We start from the raw sequence: 26,373 nt of genomic DNA on the forward strand, positions 1-26,373 counted from the left end.
TCTGTCGCTATGACAACACCCGCCTCTTCTTTCATACCCCCCCCCCCGTCCCGTGGAAGGGGCTCCGGGACTTTGACGCGCGCCCAGATTACTCTGTTCTCCATTCCTACTTCTAAAATTACACCTATCACTGTTATAACCAATAAAATCACACTTAGAAATACGTCAGAATTATCAGGATAAATGGAAATTTTTATCTAAACCACGCTAGGTATAATCCACATTCCTATAGCATGCACATACGGAGAGAGTTAACTTTGAAATGGGACTCCAGAAATTCCAGATGTAGATTTTTTTTTTGTTTCTTAAGCGTATTTAAAGTTTTACTGTCCAATGGCAATATCCATCCCCCGGGGGGGGGGGGTGAAGAAGGGGGTTGGCATGGTCTTTACCTCGTTTTGCAATGCATGATATAAATCTTAAAAAGAGATTACCGCCCTAAAAGTTTTCTTCTCCTTTTAATCCACTCCTACAGTAAAGCTAGCTTCCAATAATCTTATTTGCATCCATTTTTTTTTTTTTTTGCTTTTAACGAAAGATACAGTGAAGGCTTAGGCTTACTTGGAATAGAAAAGCTCCTTGCTGTGCTAATGCAACGAGAAACAACGCTAGGTACAACAAGCTAGTGTACAACTTTAAAATTTTCGTGAAGGCTTGTTTGAAACTGTGAAATTTGGCGCGAGATTTAACAAGTTTTGTAATGTCACGTGTTTTGTATATATATATATTCAAATGTTTGTTAAGCCTATTTTTCAAAGTTTTGAAATTTTGCGCGCGTGCTAATAGAATTTTTGTGATGTCACGTGGCCACGTGCTTTATGGATATATTCAAATATTTGTTAAGCCTATTTTTCAAACTTTTGAAATTTGGCGCGAGATTTTGATTGTAAATTTAGGCTTAATATGATAAGAAAAAAGAACTTCTTACCCCTAGCTCCTAGAACTTCGTTGGGACTATAGGCCAGTCTAATTAAAGCTGTCCGGACTAAATCCGTAAAAAGGGTTGAACTGGGAATGATGGCGTAGCTGTCCATCTCGACCGTGGGTTCCGTCGCTTGACCACATCCTTGTTCCACCAAACAGTGAACGGGAATTGATTTACCTATAAAGAAAAAGATGGAGAGAATTAATTATCATTAAATTAACTATAAAATATTATGAAGTAAAAATTATAGTTAACCACATGTGATTAAATTACAAACTGCATTCAGATTAAAATTCCCTGAATATTTCACGTGATTTTCCCTGACAATAAACTTTGGCCTTTTCCCTGACTCTTCCAGGGACAAAAGCGTCCAACCAAACCACTATTTTTTCAAATATTTTCCAACAGAAAATCGCAGTGATTACCCCCTCGGTTCGAGAAAGGGAGAGTCTATAATTAATACACAACCAAAAAAACCCCTCTCCATTGATATATATTTAAAGCCCCGTTATCCCAGCTTCCCCCAATCCCACCCAATGACTTTGTTTTTTCCAGCCCTCAGGATCTAAGAAGCTGAGGAGCAAGGATGACTGGAAGATGAGAGAAAGGATTTTTTTCCCTGATCTTCATCCCCTCATCTTTTAAGTTTTTATACGCAACAGATTAAAGGGAAGCTGAAAAGGATAATCAACTGATTTTTTATCGATTTTTCTACTAATTATAAGACCAAAATAGGGAAACGTCCAAGAAATACCAGCTCCGAATTCAAATTAGGTTCAGATTTCGTAGATAATTTGAAATTAGCACCTCCGACCAATCGCGTAACGTCCAGCCTTTTCGTTAAGAAAATTCCCGTAGCACGTGCTCCATGTCGAATGAAATTTAGCGCGTGAGATTTGATAAAAATTGGGCGCGACGTGCACACAATAATGGCGCGAGATACAGAGCGTACCACGTGGGGAATTTTGTTAACAAGAAGGCAGAGCGTTACGCGATTGGTCGGAGGTGCTAATTTCAAATTATCCATGAAATCTCAAACTAATTCGAATTTTATAAAAAGTCTGAGATATTTTCTGGGCGTTTCACTAAGCTGCAGATTGGTCTTTTAATTAATAGAAGAATCAATATAAAAAATCACTTAATTTTCCTTTTCACCCTCCCTTTAAGAAGCACCGTTGAATCCCTTCAAACAGCCAAAGGCTTTATTTGTTTCCCAGCCAGGCCCAGTAACGTTCTCCACTATACAGGGTGATCCAAAAAAGGCTGAAATTTTTTACTTATTAAATTTAAGGGGCCATCCGTAAAACACTCTGCCATGTCCCTAACGAACTCGTTTAGTATGTCCCTTAATTGTTGGGCAAAATGTCATAGACGTTACATACAAACTTGACTCAAAATTGATTTCCCCTATCCCTCTTGACTGTACCTCAGTCCACCCTCTTTGAAACAGAAACACCCTGTATAGACCTAACTAAAAAAAACTAAGAACCCGTTAAATTAACATTTTTTGTGGGGGTGTCTATTATCCCAGGGACGTTACCTAACTATAAGAATGACTTGACATCCACGAAAAGGTGATTAAGGAACCAACCGGAAAGACAAAAACAAAGAAAGTTCTAAAGAAAAAAAATAAGGGGGGAGGGGAGGAGATTCAGTGACATAATAAACCTCGCGGCCATTTTAACACCGGCATGGGATGGTATGGGATACCGGCCACGAGTGTCTGAGGTGTGATAGCTTTTTCATCTTCTTATTATAAAGAGGGAGGTAACTAAAATATATTATTTTTATTTAAAGGGATAGTACCTAGCATCTCACACCTAATCCTAGTCCCAGGTTGGAACAATAGGTGTCGCTGAAGATCAAAATAAGCTAGCTAGCTAATTCGCCATTATGAGACTAGTGATCGACGGTTGGATTTGAATCACAATCGTAAGTTCAGGAATCGACCTTAAACTTTCAGTTAAAATTAAAAATATTATTTAATTTCTAAAATTAAATAAGTTTAATTAAACAAATAATTCGGGAAGATATGCATAATCTGCTTGGAATATTTGACTTGATATTTTCTGGTGGGTTTTTCTGCTTGAACTAAATGGGAGGAGATATAGAAACCGTCACAAAGCTTAAAGCCCCTCCCCTTACCTTCAACCAGATGGGTCTATGACTTTTTAAAGGTTTCAAATGTATTCGTGGCGTAACTTCATCTTTAAGATAAAAATAATTTGAGCGTTCATTACACTATCCCTTTAACCACACGCACCTTTATTTTAGAAATGTGTCCATCAAAATTTGGGCCAGAAATTTAAATGAAAAGCGATTGGAATTTATTAAAAAAAAAAAAAAAAACAAGCAAATTTTTCATAATTTAATTTTTTTTAAAGTAAAGAAAAGAAAAGACATATAATTAATGTATGAAAGGTGAAAGTTCACGCGAACTCTTAATTCCGTTGACGATTATAAATTATCTTTTTGGTTTCAAATTCCCTAAATCCCAAGACCCAACGTCAACAAAAATGTACATCGTGATTAGTTAGCGTTTATTTATTCCCATAATTTTAATCCTTTAGTAAGATAATTTTTTATTTTAAGTATCAAACTTCAACGCATTAATTTCGTTGTATTAGAGTGTCAAATATATTTATCCTCGCTCTAAATAAAAAAATAACATATTCTAAGTTGTTTGTGTTTTTATTTTGTATTTTAAAAACCGCAGTTAATCTTTAAAGAAAAAAATTAAGTATTTGGGATTAATTTTAACAGCGCGACATGACACAGCAGACTTTAGAATTTAGTCTTACAAAAATAATCCCAATAAGAATGAATGAATGGATGGCATTATTTATAAGGAAATTAAGAAAGAAAAATGATGCGGAATTAAAATTCAAATTTGATCTTGTCCAATTTTATTTATTTGTTTATTTATTTAACTGGTTTTTATATTTTTAGTTCTACCTATTCTATGGGATTATTGGAAACTAATACATTTATACCGTGCCGTTGGTGTAGGCGTAGGCCAACAAGAATGTCAATGTATTGTTTTAAAAATTGCTAAGCCTAATTTATATCCCACACCTTTTTATTTACAATTTTTAATCTAATTCTACTTATGGGTTTAGATTTTCCCTCCGCCATCTTTTAAAATGGCGGCCAAAAAAACTAATAATAAATACGTCCTGTTAGTAATAAATAAAATAATAATATTTATTTCTCTAACGCAATTCCTTCAGAGAGGTATTTATGGATGGAAGTTTCATAGGTGGTGGGTTAGATAGTCCACCAAGTTAAGCTAATTTCCAGGGGGCAATATTCAAATATTGCAGGTGCAATTATGCGCGAAAGAACGGTCAGGATAATAGCAAAAGATATAAAAGGGTTATACGTCCTTATTTCTAAAAGCGCTTGCCTTAAATCCCGCCAAAAGAGGAAGAAGGAGAGAGAGAGAAAGAGAGAGTGGCCGTCGCTTGTTAAAACTGACTTTAATTTTTGCCTTGTTAGCCCGGCTAACTATACCTTATACCAAATGATATACAAGAAATAGATTAACGCGACGTTATCAGAGACTTTAATTTAAATAAATCATGTACTTTGACAAAAATTCCTCTATACAAGATCCACTGAATTCAGATTCCTATGATAATACCTACCTAACTTGATATCGGCTCAAGTTCCAATAGATAATTCACAATAATTATAATTTTTTTAATCTTTATATAGCATAACTTCAGGAATTAATAGATTTCAAAACGGATAGAGAAAAGATTGGCGCGAATTTTGTACGCGGCATCCAAGCAACCTGCACGTGCTAACCCAGAGCCATGGTGTAGTGACGTAGGGTAGGATGGTGTGGGGGTGTTGGTTTTGTGTCAAAAGCCGCGCCGGGTTCGCATTCTGATTAAGCGTTAATTTAAAGCGAACGAGGTCTGATTACCCTAAGGGACGTTTTCCCGAAATTACCCGAGGGAAACTTTTGATTGGCTCTTCTATCCCGGCCGCGCTTCTTCCAAACTCTCCCCCTCCCCTCCCCCCGGGTCCCTTCCCCTGATTCTAATCCCGCTTATGGATTGAACACTCGCTTTTAAAATAGCCACCACTATTCTCTAAACTAAAGACTCTTGATGGTGCTTTTTACATAGATGCCAATAATAGTGAAAGTTTAAAGAGAGTAAACCGAGTAAACACAACAACCTCAAGAATGAATATAAGACTGAAGTACCAAGTTATAGGTTATAGGTTAGATTACCATTCATTTTGGAATTGTTTGTTGTAAGTCGTCTACTTTGGTCAACTATTTTAAGTTGTTGCATAAGGCGTGCATGGTAATTGTAACCTGATTCTTCCCAACATAATTTTACATTTGGAGTGCACAAGGTTACTAAACCGAATCACATACGCGATAAATAGTTCCCTCATCATTACCCTATCTATTAGCGCTTAACCATGTACCAAGGCGCATGCATGCGCTTGTGTGTTTTTGTCCCACGTCATGACAATCAAGGTTTGTGTCTACTTGATTGCTGAGGATTTAGTCACAGAATTCACCCTAGCACGGTGCGATGTCCAACTGAAGTTTGATGAGCAGGAGAGCAAACAAAAATGGGGGTCAGCCTGGGAAGAATCATGTTACATAACTAAAGTATTAAGAGGATACAGAGTGTCATCCTTCTTCTATTACCCCTTCTGATTAAAATCCTGCCTAAATAGACCTTATAATTTAAACTTTGAGATGAGATTCATTTCTTCAACACGTTTTTAAATACCAAACACTTAAGTAGTGCACTTGTTAAGTACATTCTCAGCTTGAAAAACGCATTAACGTCCTTCTTTGCAAGTATTATCAAGGAAGTACTTGTAATAGTAAGCAAATTCGGGTAGATAATATTTTCCATCTTTAACTCAACCCAACATTAGCCTTTTTCCAAAAATTCTAAAAATGGATAGCTAATTTAAACCGCCGGCCGATACTAGTATAGCGGCGCCCCTTCTCCCATGGGATTGTGGGTAAAAACCCTTAATAAGGCTTGTTAAGGCGCTTATTATAGCGAGGCTCCTATATCGTACCTTAGCCTTAATCATTCTGGAAAAAGAGCTGAGCCTGATATAGTCGAAGGGTCGGATACCCGACTGCAGAATTTTTCCTAGTGTTTCCTGCAATGGTCAGTTATGTTCGGCTCAAATCAATTCCGAACTCTGTGATGCTCAAATAACAAATTACTGGCAACCCTGAAACTCGGTTAAAGCTAAGAAACGGGGAGGAAATTTATCTAGCTCTCTTTAGCGCAAGATATAAATTGTTCAAAAACTAAATTTGGTTTATTTACATTAAATGAGATTAAAAACGTTAGTATAACTGCGTCGATTCTTAATTTTAACCAAAGCTAGGCCTAAAATATTCCACCTGTATTTTCCCGCAAAATTCGAACGGAGCTCTTATTGGTCAACGTTTCAGCCAATCAAAGAACGTTACACGAAAAACATTAAAAACAAATTCAAATAAATACTCCGCATCCATCTCGTTTAGTCCTTGATTACAAACATACCACGTGATTACGGGACCTATCATTTGAAGAAGTATCCTACACCTCGTTGTTTTGGATTCGAAAGGATTTAAGAGTTTTAAGAATCCGTTTGGCCCAGTTACGAAAGAAGACTTTTAAGGGTTTCTTTGGCTGTGGCGCGTTTAAGTTCATCCAATACTACAAAGTGTTAGGCAAGCATAAACAAGATTCAACCAACATATACTGAAATATTGTTATTTACTTTCATTCTTTTTTTCTTAAACGTTAGTGAAGCCCAGAATGGTTTATAATACAATATTATCCGTTTGGTTTTAGAGTAGGCCTAGGGTTACTTAGTTTGCCAAAGATGAGATTAGCACCATTTTGGGAATGAACAACAGATAGGTAAGCAAGTATAAAGGTAAAAGCCAACTGCTTTTACAATTTGATAACGCCGCTGAAATATAGCTACCATGGACTCTGTAATCCATAGAGGACTGAAGAATTTATTATTGAAGCAAAACCAAATTGGCATAAATTATGATTGCAGTGAGATTAGGGGAATACATTATTTACTCCCACATATTTCCCTGAGTTTTCCAGGTTTTTTTCCCATATATGAAGTAATAACAACGGGAGAGGTTTTTTAATAGTTGAAGCAGCCCATTCAGAGCAAACTTACTCAAACCTCTCAAATTTCCCTGATTTCCCTGAAATTTACCAATAACTCAAAATTTCCCTGAGTTTTCCAAGTTTTTTTTCCCATATATGAAGTAATAACAACGGGAGAGGTTTTTTTATAGGTGAAGCAGTCCATTCAGAGCAAACTTACTCAAACCTCACAAATTTCCCTGAATTCTCTGAATTTTACCAAAAATTCAATATTTCCCAGAGTTTTACTACAAAATATAGATTTCCAGGTTTGTAGTAACTCTGTTCTTTGATGACACTTTACAGCAGACTTATCAGAAACACCCAGTGTATATTTAATTATAAATTGACAAAGAAATCAATCACTCTCCCATGAGTTTTCCCATCCCTTACACGATTTATAAGTTCCATGTAAGTATAGAGAGACAAGAATTTATCGTGATAAAGTCACCAGCAATCGGTATCTGGCGTCAATCTGTGTGTTAAGCCTAAATCCGATTCGGAAAATTGGAGACAATTAGGGGAATGGGACTCCCCGATGTCGATAACAAAACCCTCCTAAGCGATCTGTACTAATTATAAGCTTCCAGGATCAAAAGTCTTCCCAGAAGAAAACGAAAAAAATATAGAAAAAAGAGCGGGAAAAAAGATATACAGTTATACATTGTAGAGAATATGAAGATTGTATCTATCTTTCATCCACTCCTAAACATAGTATTTTATAAGAAAACAATGTGAGTTTCCATTAGAAATAAATTAAACCGAAGATTTAAGTCGGAGAAGTCGCTTTGCTCGCTTAATTAGACACGTGTCACCGAATTCGTGCACGGGTTTAAGTTTGAAAACTACAGTTTTTAGTTTCGTTGGGCAGTGACTGTTGAGATGGCGCCACCTCGTTAGTTAGCGCCTTTTCTTTCGCCATAGCTCACTCGATCGTGCCCTTACTGACGCGTGATCGAGTGAGCTATACGCTTTAGCAGACGATATATGAAAGGTTTAAGGGTTCTTGGCGCGATATTCGAATTTTTAATTTTGGATGAGCAGATATTTTAGTATTAAAAAGTCTTGGTTGTAAAAATCACAACATGTAATATACGCGACTCTTTTTACGTCGTCTGCTCTGGCGTCTGAACATAGCGACGTGACCGAAACAAAATTAACTGCAGGCGACCGACATTAACGTAAGATTTTACCCAGATAGTCTGAATCTGCCTTTGGAACTTTAGTATAATCTCCTATTCAAACAAAGTGTATCTATCTGATAATGAAACTATACATCTAACTAAACAAAACATATCACACTTCTTAATCACATACTTCATTTCTTAAGAAGAACACATACACCGCTGCGAATATATCCCAAATCCCCGTTCAAGGCAAGAATCAAGTATACAGGGTGTTTCTAATATGATAAATCTGCATTCATAAATTAATTAAGAGGGATGTTCTTTATACAAATGTAATTTCTATTTAACATTTTGACACTGTCCGGGCCACTGTTATCACGCAGACTTATCAGTAACACCCTGTACAATAGAAACGTCTTATCTCCCACACACTACGAGGCGTACTCCAACAAGATATAGAAAAGAAGCCAAAACTGAGGAAGAACTTATATATATATAGAGATACAAGAAAGACAAGTCAAATAATTGGCACCATTCCGCGTACTGTTTCGTTGGCGGGGTTTCTTTCTCTATATATCCAACAAAGCCTTGGATCTAAAATCCTTCGAGCTTAAGTCTTTTTAGACTTTGACTTAGCAGCGTCCACTCCTACCACCCCGACGCTCCTCTTTGGTCTTACTTAGAGTTAGAGGCTCTCTTCTTAAACAAGAACAGAGAAAAAGGGGAAGCAGAAAAAAATAAAAATCCACGTTAAAGCTTTACTTGTATATTTTCTAGTCTTTCTAATTTCTTCAAAATCCTGCCTCCTCTTTCTTCTTCAAGTCTCTTCTATATCTTTCTTTCTCCTCTTTTTTTGAAGGATGGGGAGCAGTTTATAAGAGGGGATTTTAGACTGTAGGTTGTCTCCGTGAATGAGGGGGGATGGGGTTCAAGAAGAGGATTCGGGATTCTATACCATTAGGGATTAAAAGAATTTCACGAATTTCACGAACGGAGCGAGCTTTGGATTGTAACTTACTTTACCCCGCGCTGTTCTAATCCGTTTGCAAAAAATAGCCCACCCATTGGAATTACAAGTTGGGAAAACCAAAATATTACCTCTCCGTGTCAAGAAGTCAATGCGCTCCATAACAAGAATAAAACTTCAAAGCTATAACCCGATTACGATTAGCCCTTTCTTTGTGATCTAATTTCTACCATGATGCTTTCTTCTATTATAAAATTTAAACCTGATTATTTAAACGTGTATTTAACTTTCGGCTCACTCTGAACCGTTAATGTCCTTCATTACAGACACGAACATCAAAACCCAAAGTTTACTACACCTCAGGTCACAATTATTTACTCTTTGGTTCACTACGCCTATAGCGGATAATACTTGATTTACCCGACAGAGTCCAGACCTTAGCCTTCTTCACGAAATCATTAGATCAAGGATTATTCTATATACAGATGTAGTATAGCTCAAGTAATATATAAACAGCCATTTCAAATAATAATATTAAAAACTATCCTTGGAATATCTAAATGAAACAGAGCTTTAAAGCTACAAAACTACAAAATGCATCATAATTACGAAAAATATTTCCACATATTCACTTTATATTATGGATAAAGGGAATATTATAGTTCTGTAGGATGACTTTACACATCAAAACAAAACGAACGTATTACTCCTACGTAAAATATTAATAGACAGGCAAGGATTCATACCATTAAAGAAGGAGCGCAATATTATCCATATTTTCAATTCATATACAGAGAAAAGAAATTATTATGTTTCTGAGAGGAGCTTCCCATTTTGGTTGTTGTTTTGAAAAATATATCGCAATGCACGGGCCTTGATAAATATAGGAGGCAATGAAGGAAATATATCGCATTCACGGGCCTTGGTAGATATTGGAGGCAATGATTTAATCTCTCTCTCTTTGCACGAGAGGTTTATCTTTAATATTTAAATAAATATAATTATTTTTAATTATTTTAATCTTCAATAATTAACATTAATAATAGTTACATCGTTTAAAATAAAGTTATACCTATTATTATCTCATACTTTGCTAATATTGACGTTTAAAGTGAAAAGTACCCCTCCTGCCCGCTTCCTTCAGATTTTGGGGTATATATACTATTCGTTTCCATTATAATAGTAAGGAAAAAGCGCAATTGCGAAAACCTTTGGTGGCGATCCCACCTTAGGGAGGCTAGACGTTTCTCGTAACCCTAGCTGATCGCCGCGTATATCCTAAAACCAAACGATGATAATGGAGTAGAAGCCAATGATACAGATTGGTGTCTATGTGGAATAGACGGAAGACCAGTGGATGGTGGTGTTAGTAGCCAGTGTAAGTGCAGACTGGTGTCAATGTGGGATTGACAAAGAACAGAAGATGGTGGTGATTAGAAGCCAGTAAGAACAGACTGGTGTCCAAGTGGAATGGACAAAGACCAGAAGATGGTGGTATGAGAACTCAAGTAGAGGAGCCATTTCCGTGACTGTGAAAGCAGTTCGGAAATGGCGAACACGTTTGCTCCGATACGCAAACTGCGAACGCGGTCACGTGGGTGTAACAACAGACAGACACACAGACACACAGACACACAGACACACAGACAGACACACAGACAGACACACAGACACGGCCGTTACAGAACCTCTCCTGGACTACGTCACACGGAGAGGTAAAAAGATCTGTTCGATTGTTGTTTCGTTTTTTTTTTTTAAGTTTAGTTTTGGAGATTGCGGTATTGGCGATGGATTAATTGGTAAGGTAAATTGTAGATTGGGAAGAATGGTGTGTTAATTATCTAAGGATTAAAGTGGAAAAGCCAGACCCTCGACTTTGATTTCTTTGAACAGTATTTACGTTATATATGAAAACAACATCAAAACACTATTTAATGTCTGCAGGGTTCGGACGAAATTTTTCAATTGAAAATCCCGGACTTTTATAGCTGCTCATCCCTGACCAAATTTTGCCAATATCCCTGGGACCATTTTAAGGGGTTTACCAGAGTCCACTTCATAATTACACCTGGGCCCATATTTAGCATGGTTTGTAATACCAGACAAAATCCCTGACCATTCCCCAACTTTTTAAAAAAACCGTTTCCAAATCCCTGACTTATCCAGGTTGTGTTTGAACGCTGATCAGCAAACAGGAAATTAGCAACAAAAGGCATTATATTACTTTTTTTTTTTACAATATTCCATTCACTCTCCCTTTAAATTGTAAAGGGTCTTCACTAAATACGATAACCCTTTTATAATATAAGACTGTATGGTCAATATTGCGTAAAACGAAAACACGAGGAGCATTAATTATAATAAAATCCGGGAATCTCTGCCAATTTTAAAAAAAAGTCGTATACAAAATCCACCTTTATAATGAAGGCATTGTTCGGTGCAGGTAGGCCTAGTACACCCCCGGTTAGGTTAGCTAGCTAGCTAGCTTCCTCGCCCGCTATTGGTTGTTGTAATTCATAAAGAAGAAGTCGGCTGCTCTACGTGGATTGAAGATTACGAAAAACTTGGAAAAGTAAAATCCAAGGTCGACAAAACGGATTTTCAAGAATTAAGTAAGAAAGAAAAACTTATATATATATTTAAACCAGCTTTCAAATTCAAGTATCCTCTGAGAAACGCGTCAAAGCATGAGTAACGTATTAAATATAAGTAAGTATGCCACTTCCCGTATCTATTGCAGTAATTCTAAATTACTTCAGAAATTAATTAAGGTATCTTCCCATAATGGGGGTTTCACAGTCATGAAAACGAGATAAGTTGGGAGCAACTCTAATTTAACCAATTATATTACTGCTTTTAGATTCAAAATTCCCTGACTCTCCAGGTTTTCCCTGACCTTTTTTTTACGATTTCCCTGACTTTTAGGCCCAATTGTTATTATTCACCCATTTGGATGGTTGGGCCGCATGCACTTTAACCAAATTCCCTGATTTTTTTTGAAAGTCTTAAAATTCCCTGATCTTTATGGCCAATTTTGATATTCCCTGATTTTCCCAGGTTTTCCCTGACCTTTTTGACCAATTTGGAAATTCCCTGATTTTTCCCAGGGTTCCCTGACCTTTTTGGCCAATTTTGAAATTCCCTGATTTTTCCCAGGGTTTCCCTGACCTTTTTGGCCAATTTTGAAATTCCCTGATTTTTCCCAGGTATTCCCTGACCTTTTTGGCCAATTTTGAAATTCCCTGATATTCCCAGGTTTTGCCTGACCTGCGCAACCCTGCTATTGGCTCTGTGGCTCACCCTGTGAATTAACCTACTCCTACCCCTAAGCTAGTTTTGATTGACAAAAAAATTATTTAACAAGTTTTTTTAACACGCCTTTATAAGTAATCTTTAACATAGTCATAGTGTCATACTTATTTTTATAACCTTACTTATAGTCAAAAAAGCAATAATCCCCTTCTGAAGCTTTGTATACTACCTATAATTTATAAAATATTTATTCTTAATCCTCTTCAGGGACGTATTATAAGTTTTAGGTAAATCAAGGGGTGGGATAGTTAAATGTAGAAATAAATATAACATTCATTAAAAAAACAGTATAACAGAAATAATAGGTGCTGAACCCCTCGGTTATGAAGGAATGATGGATTTCGATGTAATCCCGGATTCCGTCCTCCTAGCCCTCTCCCTCTCCGTGGATTTCGGGGGATTTTTCTCTCGCTAGTCTGTCTTAGGGAAGGTCGACAGCATCACGGGGGATTAACGCTGGTTAAACTTATAATTATAGAGCAGGGGGCTACAGCATTCAAGTTGAGTAAATTATCTTACCTTTTCTTTTCGATTTAATAAAATTACTTTCGACATCGCGTGAAATTTTTAAAGTTAAAGTTTCCATGTAATCGCAAAAGGAAAATAATTTTACAATAAACGCCTTTTCTATTTCATTTTGTATTCGCAACGAAAATCGTTTGTTACGGTTAATCCGCAAGGTTAAAGTTAATTCGAATTTAATTCAAAATTAACGGTAATTTTAGAATAATAGTTATGGATTCACAAAAACTAATTCACGACTAATTCTTTCAGTTTTAAAAATTAGTGAAATAATTTTTAACCGAAAAATTTATTTCTTGAATTTAAATATTAGGCCTAAATCTTTCGACACAAGAACAAAAGCGTGATTAATTAAATTTGATTTAATTTATCCCTAAAAACTTATATTTCATTTAATAAGATTACCACCAAAGTTTCGGATGACAATTCCTGGTTTTTCCTGACTATTTTCCTTGATTTTCCCTGATCTTAATAGAAGACCAATATTTGTATCACTAAAATAAAATTCCCTAATTTTCTCTTGAAATTTATAGAAATTCCCCGACTTTCCCTGACATTTACTGAAATTTCCCTGTCTTTCCTGGCATTTATTGAATTTCCCTGTCTTACCCTGACATTTATTGAATTTCCCTGTCCTTCCCTGGCATTTATTGAATTTCCCTGACGTTTTCTGGCATTTATTGAATTTCCCTGACATTTATTAAAATTCCCTGACTTTCCCTGGCATTTGTTAAAATTCCCTAACTTTCCCTGGCATTTATTGAATTTCCCTGACATTCATAGTAATTCCCTGACTTTCCCTGGCATTTATTAAAATTCCCTAACTTTCCCTGGCAGTTATTGAATTTCCCTGACATTTATTGAAATTTCCTGATGATGACATAACATGACTAAATATTAAAAAATTGTTTATCTATATTTGGCACCGACAATGCTATATTAATTAAACACACCAGCTTCCTAAATAGACACAATTGATCTAGTCTGAACAATCTGGCACTGCATTACTTCATTAATTAAAGTAATCAGTATGGCGGTTGAGACATTTTTTCGGAGCCCTCCGGGATTCGAACCCGGGACCTCCGGCGCGCCAAGCGAGTACGCTACAAGCTAAGGCAGATCGGGCCCGTTCAAACTACACTTTATAAACGATCTCATAGAGAGAAGAGACAGACGAAATCCACCGTACTTAACTTTTTACGAACGAGAGAGAGAGAGAGAGAGAGAGACGCGTAGTAGTGGCAGTCGCCGCTTATAACCGCGTACGTATCAACCAGTAGATGGTATTAAGTGCCACTACTCTGATCTGATCCCACATGCAGCTTATTACTCGTGCGGGGGAGAATCCCCCCCTCGCACGAGGTATTGGTCCCGGTTTTCAAGGTCTCTCTAGCGTAGCTTTGGCAATGCATGGCGACAGGAATACCGTGTGTTCGGGCTTTTCATCCCCATCATTGCGATTTCGATTTTTTAAAGTAAACACTTATTTGGTGACTCCACCAGAACGCAATCTAGCTGAAGCCGCAAAAAAGGATAAATAGACTCCGCCTCCTCCGAAGCACGCGTTGGTGCGGTGGGTTAAGGATGGTGGCGCGCGATGGTGCTAGTGGATAGCTTAAGTCTTTAGAAGGAGTTGTCTGCTGCGAGTTCTACTGTTAATATTTATTAGACTCTCACAAGTTCACAACTGGAGGTATGGCGTCTAGCAAAGAGTTTTTTATCTAATGCTCGCTTTTTTAGCCCCTATTGTTTAAATTTTTATTATCTTACATATCCCGCACGAGTGTCCTTTCTGCTGGGGCAGCTTGTTTTTATAGGAGATTTAAAAGAATAGAGAGTAAAGAATGAACATATTCACTTGAGGACGGTTAAGAGAGAGAGAGAGAAAAAGTGAAGTTAGGGTTAGAGTTAGGCTTAAGAAGAAAAAGAGAAGGTTGCCGTTTGCCAATATCCGGAGGACCACCTACCCCGACGCGGATATGCCCACCAAATCCCTTCTCATCCTTGAAACCCCCCCCTCCTATTCTCAAACTGTTTTTATCCCTTCAAGTCTCGATCGCCCTAAATCCCTTTACTGTTTGGACCACGTGATAATGATAAATTTCAAGGGAAGTGACCACTCACTTGGCCCATTCAGACTATAGACTAAAATCTTAAGCTCACGTTTTGCTAGCTTAATTAGACACGTGTCCAACGGCTATGTATTAAAAGATTCGTGCACGGGTTTAGTTCGTTCTGCAGTGACTGTAGAGATGGCGCCACCTCGTTAGTTAGCGCCTTTTCTTAGCCATGGCCCACTCGATCTGCCCTTACTGACGCGTGATCGAGTGAGCTTTAGCAGTCGATATATTTTTGAAGTTTAAGGATTATTGGCGCGGTATTTGAAATTTTGGATGAGCAGCAATTTTAGTAAATTCTAAAGTCTTAGTTCAATAATCACACTCGTTTTAAGTCGTCTGCTCTAACGTCTGTCTGAACAGGTAAATGAACGTGTCTATGCGACCGAAATGAACTTAAACCGACATCGGAGAAGCTTAGACAACTATAGCCTCTTAAACTTCAACGTCGTCACACTGCACACTTTCCGTTATTCCAATTTGCATTTGATACAACCACAAACCGCCGTACAACATTTTACAAATTCAACTTTCTCTTAATCGTAACATTTTCACCTAACTCGGTTAATTGTCGTCCTAAAAAGCATCTTCTAGGAGACGTCTTAGGACCTTTTTTGGGGGGGGGGGGAGGCATTGACAAAAGACTAAAAAGAGTAGAAAAAGGGATCAAGAATGTTTAGGAGAGAAAAAGAGAAAGAGAGTAAGAGAGAGGGAGGGAGAGAGGGAGAAAGAGTAAGAGACACTTTCTCCTTGGAAAGACTAGCTCCCAAAAAGGATGTGCCCGTAATCCTTGATCCCGAGACGCGACTTTGAATTAACCTCGAGTCGTTTCTTATCAAAAACTTGCTGGGACTCTTTGACGGTGGCGGCGGTGTCGATCCACTCTCTCTCTCTTCTTTGGGCATGCAGACGTCTTTGGGGGTTTGAGAAACGCGATTTAACTTCAAACGAAGAAAAGCCGATGGACAGAGGGATTAAGGAGAAACTCCCAACTCCTATCCCATCATCCCTCGCATCCATCTAACCTCTCTTTAGACCAGAGAGGGAAACCACTAAACTTAAAAAGATAATTTGTTTGCATTGAAGGCATCTCAATACTTGTATTTTTGTTAATAAATGAGAAACAAAACAACCGTTATTTTAGTTTTAACATGAAAATAAGCCACAACATAAGTTTATAAGATATGTTCCTGAAATAAGTATGAAGACACAACCTATACTACGTAATGCTACTGAGAGACTTACAGCTCGAGATAACTAGTTCGAGAACGACGTAAGCGAGTCAATTGAAGTCCTACACTCGGTGGTTAATTAATTTTGCATGCAGGACCAAGTTCCATCTAGGTCCTATTTAGTCCGCATTACTAAGCCCCCTTTGACAGCAGCGCCTCACCAGGCGTCTTCGCTTTACCCTGAATCTATGACCTACCTCATTCACTCACTTCAAAATTACAAGCTCCAGTTTCTAAGTTACCAGAATTTACAAACTTATGGAAGGAACATATCTTATAAACTTATGCCACAATTAAGGTAAAGTGTACTTTAAAATTTAATGAGCGTGTTAGTGAATTACCCCTCGGAATGGACTCTTTGCAAAGGGTTTTTCCAAGACGGAAAAAAATTTTATATTTACGGGCAAAGGGATTAAGTTCAAATCGAATTGATATAAACGCGAATTGCATTCTTAACTTTTCCGGATAAGACAGAAGGTGTTGTTTTATTTTATATATATTTTTTTAATATACTGTAGGCCTAAAAGAATATAGCGGATATTAAAAACAAAAACAAAAAAAAAACTAAAAACGATTAGTCATGACATGAAATACCCAGCCCATTTAATTTCATTACGGTATGTATAATCGAATATTTAATCTAAAACTAAGATTTAACATAATTATTTATTATTTTGATACGGTAAGTTTCATTATTATTTGAATTAGGGTCAGGTCAAGATGGAATTTAGTCGTTAATTTACATTTTTTTCCTGTAAAATAAAACTATTTTGCTCTGATGTAAATAATTGAGAACCAAGGTAATTGTTATTGTTATTTACGCAATGGATTAATTGTAAACATTGCTAATCTTAAATTTATTTATTTTTATATTATATAGTGAAAGTTAAATTGATTAAACTTAGCTAATTACTATCGGTAATTATAGCTTGTTTCTACATGAAATTAGTCGATTGAAGAAAGATCCAATCCAATGAAAAAATGGCCTATTTAGGCCTATTTTTTGTAGTATATCTATTAAAGTGTTGCTAGCACTATGGACTAACCCATAGGTCATCTCGGACATTTGGGTATTATATAGTGAAAGTTAAATTGACTAAACTTAATTACTATAGGTAATTATAGCTTGTTTCTACATAAAATAAGTCGATTGCTAAAAAAAACCAATGAAAATAAGGCCTATTTAGGCCTATTTTATGTAGTACATCTATTAAAGTATTGCTAGCATTATGGACTAACCCATGGGTCATCTTGGGAATTAGGGTTCAGAGAGTGACACAAGGAAAGAAGCTGTAAACGGAGAACTTAAGCTGTATTTAAAATTAATACTAAAACAAAAATAGGTCAAAAAATAGGCCTGAATTTGTTTATCCGATGGTGCCCTATTGAAAACACGGCAAAACTATATAAAAATAAACTAATTTGCATTTGATAAACCCATATTCGATTCTAATATAAAGCTATCTCCAATTCAGCGTAAAATTCTTTTTTAAAAAAGTGGCGGCATTTTTAAAAGGCGGGAGAAAGCACGTGGCTGGCGGAGAAAAAATTGAAGAATAAAAGATTGAAAATGCTTAGAGGATAAAACACAAAAGACTTTGCTGAGAAATAAGTGCTCATGGATGGGGGCCTGAGCACAAGCCCCCCAAGCTAAAGAAATCATGCTTCCTCTATAGAAGCACCTTGAAAATCAGCGCTTCGTTATAAAGATTTATATTTGATTTCTTTTTCCCGCTCTCCCTGGTTTTGGAGATTTCTTTTTTGCTTCTGATTCGTCTTCCAAATCCAAATCCTTATTATTTAGGTTCGTACGTGCGGAAAAAAACCCAAGCCGGTGTTATACAACCGCGTACCCGAGTGTCTTGACTGCCTGTCTCCGAGACTTCTTTCCTTGATCATCATCGCGTCTAGATTCGACTTTCGAGCTCCGTTCGAATTAAGAATCAGCTTAATTTAAATAATTTTTGACTTTAATAATTGATTTAATAGACTTCCATAAAAACAACAAATAAATGTTAGCTAGGTCCAAATGTCCAAGTAAATTCTATTTTTAAAGTCAGAAATGATTTAAATTAAGGTGATTTTAATTCGAATGGAGATCCGATCTATATAGACGAGATCGAGGAAACTTTGGAATCTCGTGAAATAGCTATAAAATCTAGTGAAACTTTAAATGTATCCTACGAAATCTCGTGAAAAATATTAAATGGCGTCTATGAAATCTCGTGAAATATTAAATAGCGTCTATGAAATCTCGTGAAATATTAAATAGCGTCTATGAAATCTCGTGAAATATTAAATGGTATCTATGAAATCTCGTGAAATATTAAATAGCGTCTATGAAATCTCGTGAAATATTAAATGGTATCTATGAAATCTCGTGAAATATTAAATAGCGTCTATGAAATCTCGTGAAATATTAAATGGTATCTATGAAATCTCGTGAAATATTAAATAGCGTCTATGAAATCTCGTGAAATATTAAATGGTATCTATGAAATCTCGTGAAATATTAAATGGTATCTATGAAATCTCGTGAAATATTAAATGGTAACTTTTAAATCTCGTGAAATATTAAATGGTAACTTTTAAATCTCGTGAAATATTAAATGGTAACTTTTAAATCTCGTGAAATATTCAATGGTAACTTTTAAATCTCGTGAAATATTAAATGGTAACTTTTAAATCTCGTGAAATATTAAATGACACCTTTTTAATGTAGTGAGATTACATGGAGCTTCCTTATCTAGTGAATGACTTTCCAAACTGCGACGTAGAAGCCACCTTTTCAATCAAACAAACAATTCATTAATTTCCGTAAATTAAAATTGTTATTAAAAATAATTAATAATTTCAGAATCAGTTCGAACACGACCTGTCCATTTATAGATTATTCCCGGTTAAGTATTCGATTTCTATCTTAAATTAAGATATTTAAAGTATTTCATCACCTGCAGTGTTAAATAGTGCGTATTGTTTCGTTATTTTTCAGTTAAAAATTTATATTTTTTTTTATATTAAATTTTATAAAACTATAATGCCTGATTAATTATTTATTATAAACCTAAAAAAATTAAAGAAATATACAATTTTATTTTTACAAGAGATTAAAATTAAAGATTAGTACGTGATCGTGACTAAAACGTTGTACACGCTTCGGTGACGAAAAATGATATAAAAATGTAAAATTATATCAAAAAAAATAACGAAAATGAAGACTTTATTTTTTTTTCTTTTTTCGCAAATGTACGTGGGCCATTTATAAAGTAATTACGAATTCAAGAAACGTTAAACGGAATTAAATAAAATGATAGGTATAGTTGGTTACATTTACGAGATAAAGATCTATGATAATATCTTCGGAGATTGTAACCGTTTGACACCTACAACAAATTTTATAAATTTATCTACAATAACAAGTCATTTATTTCCCTTTAAATTGTTATTTACTCTCGATTAAATTTAAAACTCGATACCAGATCACGTATTTAAGAAGTTAAACTTAAACTTTGTTATTTTCAAATCAGGTATCAGAAGTAAATAAAATCTAAAATATTTCCCTTAAAAATTGAATTTAGTAATTAATATTAATTTGTAACGCTTTCCCGCGATTAATTTATCGTTAACTTAATTAACACCTAATGTTTTTTTTATTTTTTCCTTTCCCGGAAAGAAATAAAAATATTTAAGTATATTTATTTTTGAAATAATTTTAATCTTAGCAATTTAGTTTTAAGATTGCACATGGTATTTAACGGATAACCCCTTAAATTTAATTAATTAATAAACTGATTTAGACAATGATTTCTTCTGTTTTAATCAAGGGGGTCATCCCTAAAACACTAAATCAAATTATAACTCGATTTGAAACAGTGTCTCTTGTGGTAAACAAAATGGAGATAGAAGTTGCATACATTTTGGACTCAAAATCTATTTCCCAAAGAACATCCCACTTAGTTAATTTATGCATGCAAACTAATCAGAAACACCCTGTACACGTATCAATATTCCTTCATATCGAGCTAAATTACTTCTGTTTCACATTATTATTCACATAAAAAGTGTTTAGTTTAAAGCGGTTTTAATATAGTTGTTTAATATAGCGTAAGAATTGAAGTAGAAAATGTGGTTATTTATTTTTTTATGATATCCTGACATTCCATTATTATAAGGTATATAAGAAATTTTAAAAAAAAGTATAAAAAAACTGTCTTCGTTGCACTCTACTTAACATGTTAGCGGGATCATTAAGAGTATGAGAAAATATTGGATTTTTCTCTCTCTAAAAAAAATTCAATATTGTCTTTTTTATTTTTAAAACCCGGTAGATTTCTATATTATGCAGGTAGAGTTAAGTGTGTTTTTAACCTAGGTTTCGTGTCAAAGAGTTTTGAAGTTTTCACACATTGCTATGTCATAAGTTTATAAGTGATATGTTCCTTCCATAAGTATGACACTACCTATACAAGTTCGTAATTCTACTGAGAGACCTACAGCTCGAGATACTAGTTCGAGAAGGAGAACGACGGAAGCGAGTCAATTGAAGTCCTACACTCGGTGGTTAATTAATTTTGCAGCTAGGACCAAGTTCCATCTAGGTCCTATTTAGTCTGTATTACTAAGCCCAAATTTGACAGCAGCGCCCCACTCATCAGGCCTCCCTCGCTTTACCCTGAATCTATGACCTACCTCACTCACTTCAAAATTACAAACTCCAGTTTCTAAGTTACCAGAGATTAACAAAAACTTATGGAAGGAACATATCTTATGCTATGTTATATAAACCCTGATTCATTTAACTATATGGAATAGCAATTCAAAGTGACAGTGAAATGGGTCATTTAATCAGCGTTTGTTTCCCCTGTGAGATTTAACATTTAAGGTGATATTTGTGTCTACTTGATTACTGAGGATTTAGTACTACCAAACAGTTATAGAATTCACCCTAGCACGGTGATGCGATGTGCCCATCTTAAGTTAGATGAGCTGGAGAGCAAAAAAAGGGGTAATTCCCTCGCCTGGGAAAAATCATGGAACTACATATCTAAAGTATTAAGAGGATCCAGAGTGTCACACTTCTTCTATTATCCCCTTCTGGTATTACCAAATGTAAGAAAGATTACGCAAATTACTATATCTAAGAGAGTTAGGTATGGTGGATGGATGGGGATAGGAGGGGGGGTGTTTTGGAAGATGTTGTGTTATACTGTTTCTGTATGGAGGTATAATAGTGTCACACAACGCAATGGGCATTAGTCATGCATTAATAAAGGAACCCCATGGTGGTGGTGGTTGTGCTGCGCCAGGTACACACAAAGAACAGTGGTTGCTTATGACAGCGCTGGCAAGAAGTTTCTAAGAGTGAGAGAGGAAACGCGGTGGTGGTGGCGGCCCCCATGAAAACGCGCGCGCTCGGCCCTTATTCAATTTTCCCACCTAATTTTCCCGCGCTAAACACCCGTCGAGTTATACTAAATTTTATTTAATGAGAATAATGTAAACGCCAGAGCGTAACGGAAACTCATAACGTAAAGTTTAAGTACAAATTAAGTTTAATGTGCAACTTAATCGGGCCTGTACCGGGGTTTTCATTTGTAATCTGACTCAAAATCTCTTATGTTCTCAGACTGATTTCCATTTCAAGATTTACGTGATTTCCCCTGATTAGGCCTCATTAAATTGTAACCCAAATCGGGCTTTAACTCGGAAACGTAATGCTCAAATTTTCCTGATTTTAGTTTCACAATTTCAGAAAAACAAAAAAATTAGTTAACCCGGATATCAGTTCAGTTCAAATACATTCCCCTGATTTCCCTTGTTAATTTAACCAACTCCAATCAACTTAATCAGTTATTTCAACAACAACAATTCTACTCATATTTAGAAATTCAACAAATACCCAAATACAAACTTTCTAACCCGGACATCAGTTAATTTTTCAATACATTACTCTGATTTCAAACCCAAATCAGTCACCTTTCTTTAATTCAGTCAGATCAGATAACCCTCAAATTTCCCAAACTGATTTAAATATTTACAAAAATTCAAATGTTAAATTCTAGTTATCAGCCTTCATGAATTTCATCCACTACATTATGAATATAATTAAAAATTTAGTGTGAGAAAATTTACGATTTACGATTTTCTTGATTATTTTAAAAAGGTAATATTTTAACAGAACTTTCCCGCCTTCCGTCTCACGCATGTTGTAACGTTTTGAAACCGAAATAAATTAGAGAGTTCCTTGTTTCTTAAACACTACCGGAGCCTTTTAAACATAAAAAAAATTAAATAATAAGGTGAAATACCTGAAGGTCAAACCCTTTTTTCTCTATTTTTTTTTCTTTAACATCAAATAAGATTTAAATTAAGGTGAATTTAATCACGTCCGGCGAGAGCGCGGTGTGTTTGAAAACGTCATGGTGACGTAGATAAAAATTTACCCATGTTATACTTGTATTTTTGCTACAAAAATTAAATTATGAAAATATTGCTTATGGGAAATCAATTTTGAGTGGAAAATGTAACTTATATAACATTTTACCCCATAGAAACACCGTTTGCAAATTATAATTTGAGTGTTTTATGGTTGACCCCTTAATTAAATTAGCATTGCCTAACAGTTTCTTATGTTAAATTTAAGGGGTCTTCCGTAAAGTGTCCTCTACTAGGCAAAACTGTCATTGAAGTTACATTCATTTTCAATTCTCAAAAATGTTGATTTCCCATAGAATTATCCAACTATACTTCGGTCCTATAACTTCTGTCCCTTTTTGAAACACCCTGTATAATTCAGGGGTGATATTAAAATCAATCCGCAGCTGAAATTAACTGTGCAATGGAATTAGGGTGTATTCCAGTTTTAAATTTATTTAATGACAGTTGCTACAAAAGCAAAGACCCTAATAGCCCTAATCCACTAAAATCCGCCCTAAAGCTACACGCCGAGGGGTAAAACACTCCAGAAATTGAAATATTGCAAATAAAATTATTTTCTCTTCAATTTGAAGGGATAGTATTTACTGTATTATTTTAATTTGGATTGAATTAAAATATTTTAATTAAATATAAAAACTTCTTGATGAAAACGACACATTTATGACGTCACCCGATAATAGGCCGGCACAGTTATGACGTAATTTTTGAACTATGACCTTTCCGTTTTTGGAATTATTCCCAATTTAATAACAAAATTATCCAAATTATTTTTTTTTTTTTTCATTTTTAAGTATTATTTAAAACAGCTCAAATACTCGAAATTGTGCGACTATCCCTTTAATAGAAGCAATACGTGTTATACCCCTCTATTTGGGAGTCCCTAAATGATGGGGAGTTTTGAAGTTTTCGGATGTTTTTAAAAAAAAACCAACCGTTCTTAAGGCTATTGTGGATTTCCTTGAATAGCTGTCAAAATGACAAGACTGGCTTACGTAGAGGATGTTTAAGAGGAGATTTAGGAAGATTTCTTCTTCTTATTTTACAACGAGTAGGCGAGAGAGAGAGAAAGAGAGAGAAGAGCGAGAGAGAGAGAGGAAAGAGAGAGAGGAAAACGAGCGCCCACATTCGATAGAAACCGTGTAATTATTTAAAATAAAACGAAAATACACTAAAGAATAAAAATGAAAAATTTTCAAGTTACGTCTGTATGATTCTTTACATTTACAAATACTAAAGAATTTCCCAAAAAATTACTCGTTTTTCAACGCTATTTAGTTTTGAAAAAATAAAATTACTTTTAAAAAATTAATGAAATGCCGAGGGTATTTTTCAAAATTTGCTTATTATTATTAAACCAATTTAATAATTTTTGCACTAATGTAGTTAGTAATGTTTTACAATGAAGCAATCAATAAAGGAGACTTTGCTGCAATGTATGAATAGTCAAGGCAACTTTCTTTCTAATCCAAATAAAAATACTCCATGGGAAATGAAAAGACTCAAAATTATTTAATTTCCCATAGAACCATCACACTGTACTTAATTAAGTAATATTTTTAATTACTAATTATTATTGTAAATAAAATCACCGGGGGGGGAAGAAGACGCGATTGAAAATGACAGGAAATTCAAAATTATTTCACGAGGGAAGCGTTAATTCACATTCAAATTGAAATTACTTCGACAAGGAACAATTAATTAACATTAACAGAAATTAAAAGATATAAGTTAATGAATGCCATGATTAAAGTTTTTTAAAACTTACTATTTGGCGTTTGATTCGCGTTAACTTCACCGCCGGCCGCCGTGGCCGGACGATCTTGTAGAATGCCGTGTAACATGACAGCGGCGGTCAACTGTTGACCAGTCAACTCTGACCCCGCCGCTAGAATTTCGGAAGCCGACCTCGGTAGTACGAGTGCTGGTTGAACTATAATTAAAATAATGATAACAACAAACTAATTTATAAATCTTAAAATATGATAACAGATTTAGGCGGAATTACGATTATATACATCCGGAATTAATGTTAATTTTTTTAAAAGGAAATTGTTTAGTTACAACCTCTTATGATTAAGAATTAAGTTTATTTAAATTCTCGGTAGACTATCTTAGTCTAAAATTAATAAGCATTAATCATAATGAATTAAACGCTAATCGGGGTATCAAAATCCGGTTACCGGATATCTCAATTAAGAATAAGATTGGCAAAATTTTAGGAATTTTATTCTTAAATTAGAAAATTTACGCTTAATTTGAAACGGAATCAATTAAAGTGACTAAAAGATTGAAGGCTTAATTAAATGAAACGAATTTGTTATCTTATCAAATTTTTTACAAATAAAAATAATTAAACTAAACTAACCTTTAATTCCAATCAATCCAAAACTAAAAACATATTTTCATCGCGTCAAAATTTCCAATTAAAATAATTAAACTAACCTTTAATTTTATTTCACTAAATCCGTAACTAAAAACTTAATAAGTTATAATAAAACTAAAATTTATATCTGTCACCTCTTCCTTTCCTTTCGATGACAAACAATATAACGAAAAAAAAAATAATAATAAAAATCCGGAACAATATTATTTCAAATTTTAAACTAATCTATATTAACCATTAACGGAAGGTGATAAACAACAATAAATAAATAACAACTGGTTAGATTAACGTTATTTAAATCTATATATCTATCAATACAATTTGATCCGACCTATCTCCTTCAATAAACAGAACAGAACTAAACTAATTCTGCGAGAGATTGTTTGGTCCTGTAGCACGCGCGTTGCTTGCAAAAGCCAAAAAGGCGGGAAAAAAGAATAGAGAAGGCGCGCGCGCGCGAGAACTTGGTAGTAAAAGGAACTTGAGTGATTTCTCAAGTCAGTCTCGCGCGGAGTTTCCCGCGATTTAGAGGAAGAAACACGACGCGGGTCCCCACGTGCAAAGGGGGGGGGAGAAGGGATGAAGGAAGAAGGGGGAGTTGAGGGGGTGTCAGTACAAAGTAGCTAAAAGACAGACAACAGCGCGCGCGCAGGCACCCGGAACTTTTAACTTCGTCCTCTCTTTCATCCATTCCATGGTGGAAGGGGAAAGAGAAAGATGCTCCCGTTCGTTCCTTCTCCGCTCGCTGCTCTTGAGCTTCCCAGATCCAGAGGAGTAATTTCATCCCCTCCCTACACCTCATCCGTGAGCCAATCCGTCCCGTGACAAATACTTTTCTCTCTCCCACTCCTCTCTCTCTCTTCTTCAACTGTTCTTTCTCCGGGATATAAACCTATCCCTCCCTCTTTACAATGTCTTATCCATCCTAGTTACTCCCCCCCACCTCGCCCGCCACCCCCAATCAAAGATGGAGAGAGGTTTAAGATCAAGTCCGGTTGGCTTTGTTCGCACTGCACGTTTTTTTTGTTTTGTTTATTTATAAATGAGAATAAGGTAAGTTATATTTTTTTCCTCTAATTGTTAAACTGTACCTTTAAAACACCTTTACCTTTACAACAGGTTTTCAAATATATTATTGCGTAATATTTCTTAGAGTTTAATAATTTGCGTGAAATATTTAAATTATTTTGGGAACAACAAT

At 35.4% G+C, this 26,373-nt stretch overlaps 1 protein-coding gene across 3 annotated transcripts in view; it reads right to left on the minus strand.

Annotated features, from left to right (window-relative positions):
- LOC149718230 (homeobox protein dve-1-like) overlaps positions 1-26,373 on the minus strand; it is a 133,544-nt gene that overhangs the window by 42,306 nt on the left and 64,865 nt on the right. For 2 of the 3 annotated variants that reach the window (XM_089835006.1, XM_089834928.1), the window contains exons 3-4: positions 24,555-24,719; positions 929-1,102 (exon numbers count right to left, since the gene is read on the minus strand). In XM_089835006.1, coding sequence (XP_089691132.1) covers positions 929-1,102; positions 24,555-24,719 — 339 coding nt within the window. The remainder of the gene's footprint in view (positions 1-928; positions 1,103-24,554; positions 24,720-26,373) is intronic. The other variant, XM_089835067.1, reaches the window with a different exon arrangement.

The sequence above is a fragment of the Phalangium opilio genome, unplaced genomic scaffold, assembly GCF_054372755.1.
Source record: "Phalangium opilio isolate 3A_F unplaced genomic scaffold, DU_Popi_V2 ptg000002l_1, whole genome shotgun sequence".
In the NCBI taxonomy this organism is placed as follows: Eukaryota; Metazoa; Arthropoda; class Arachnida; order Opiliones; family Phalangiidae; genus Phalangium; species Phalangium opilio.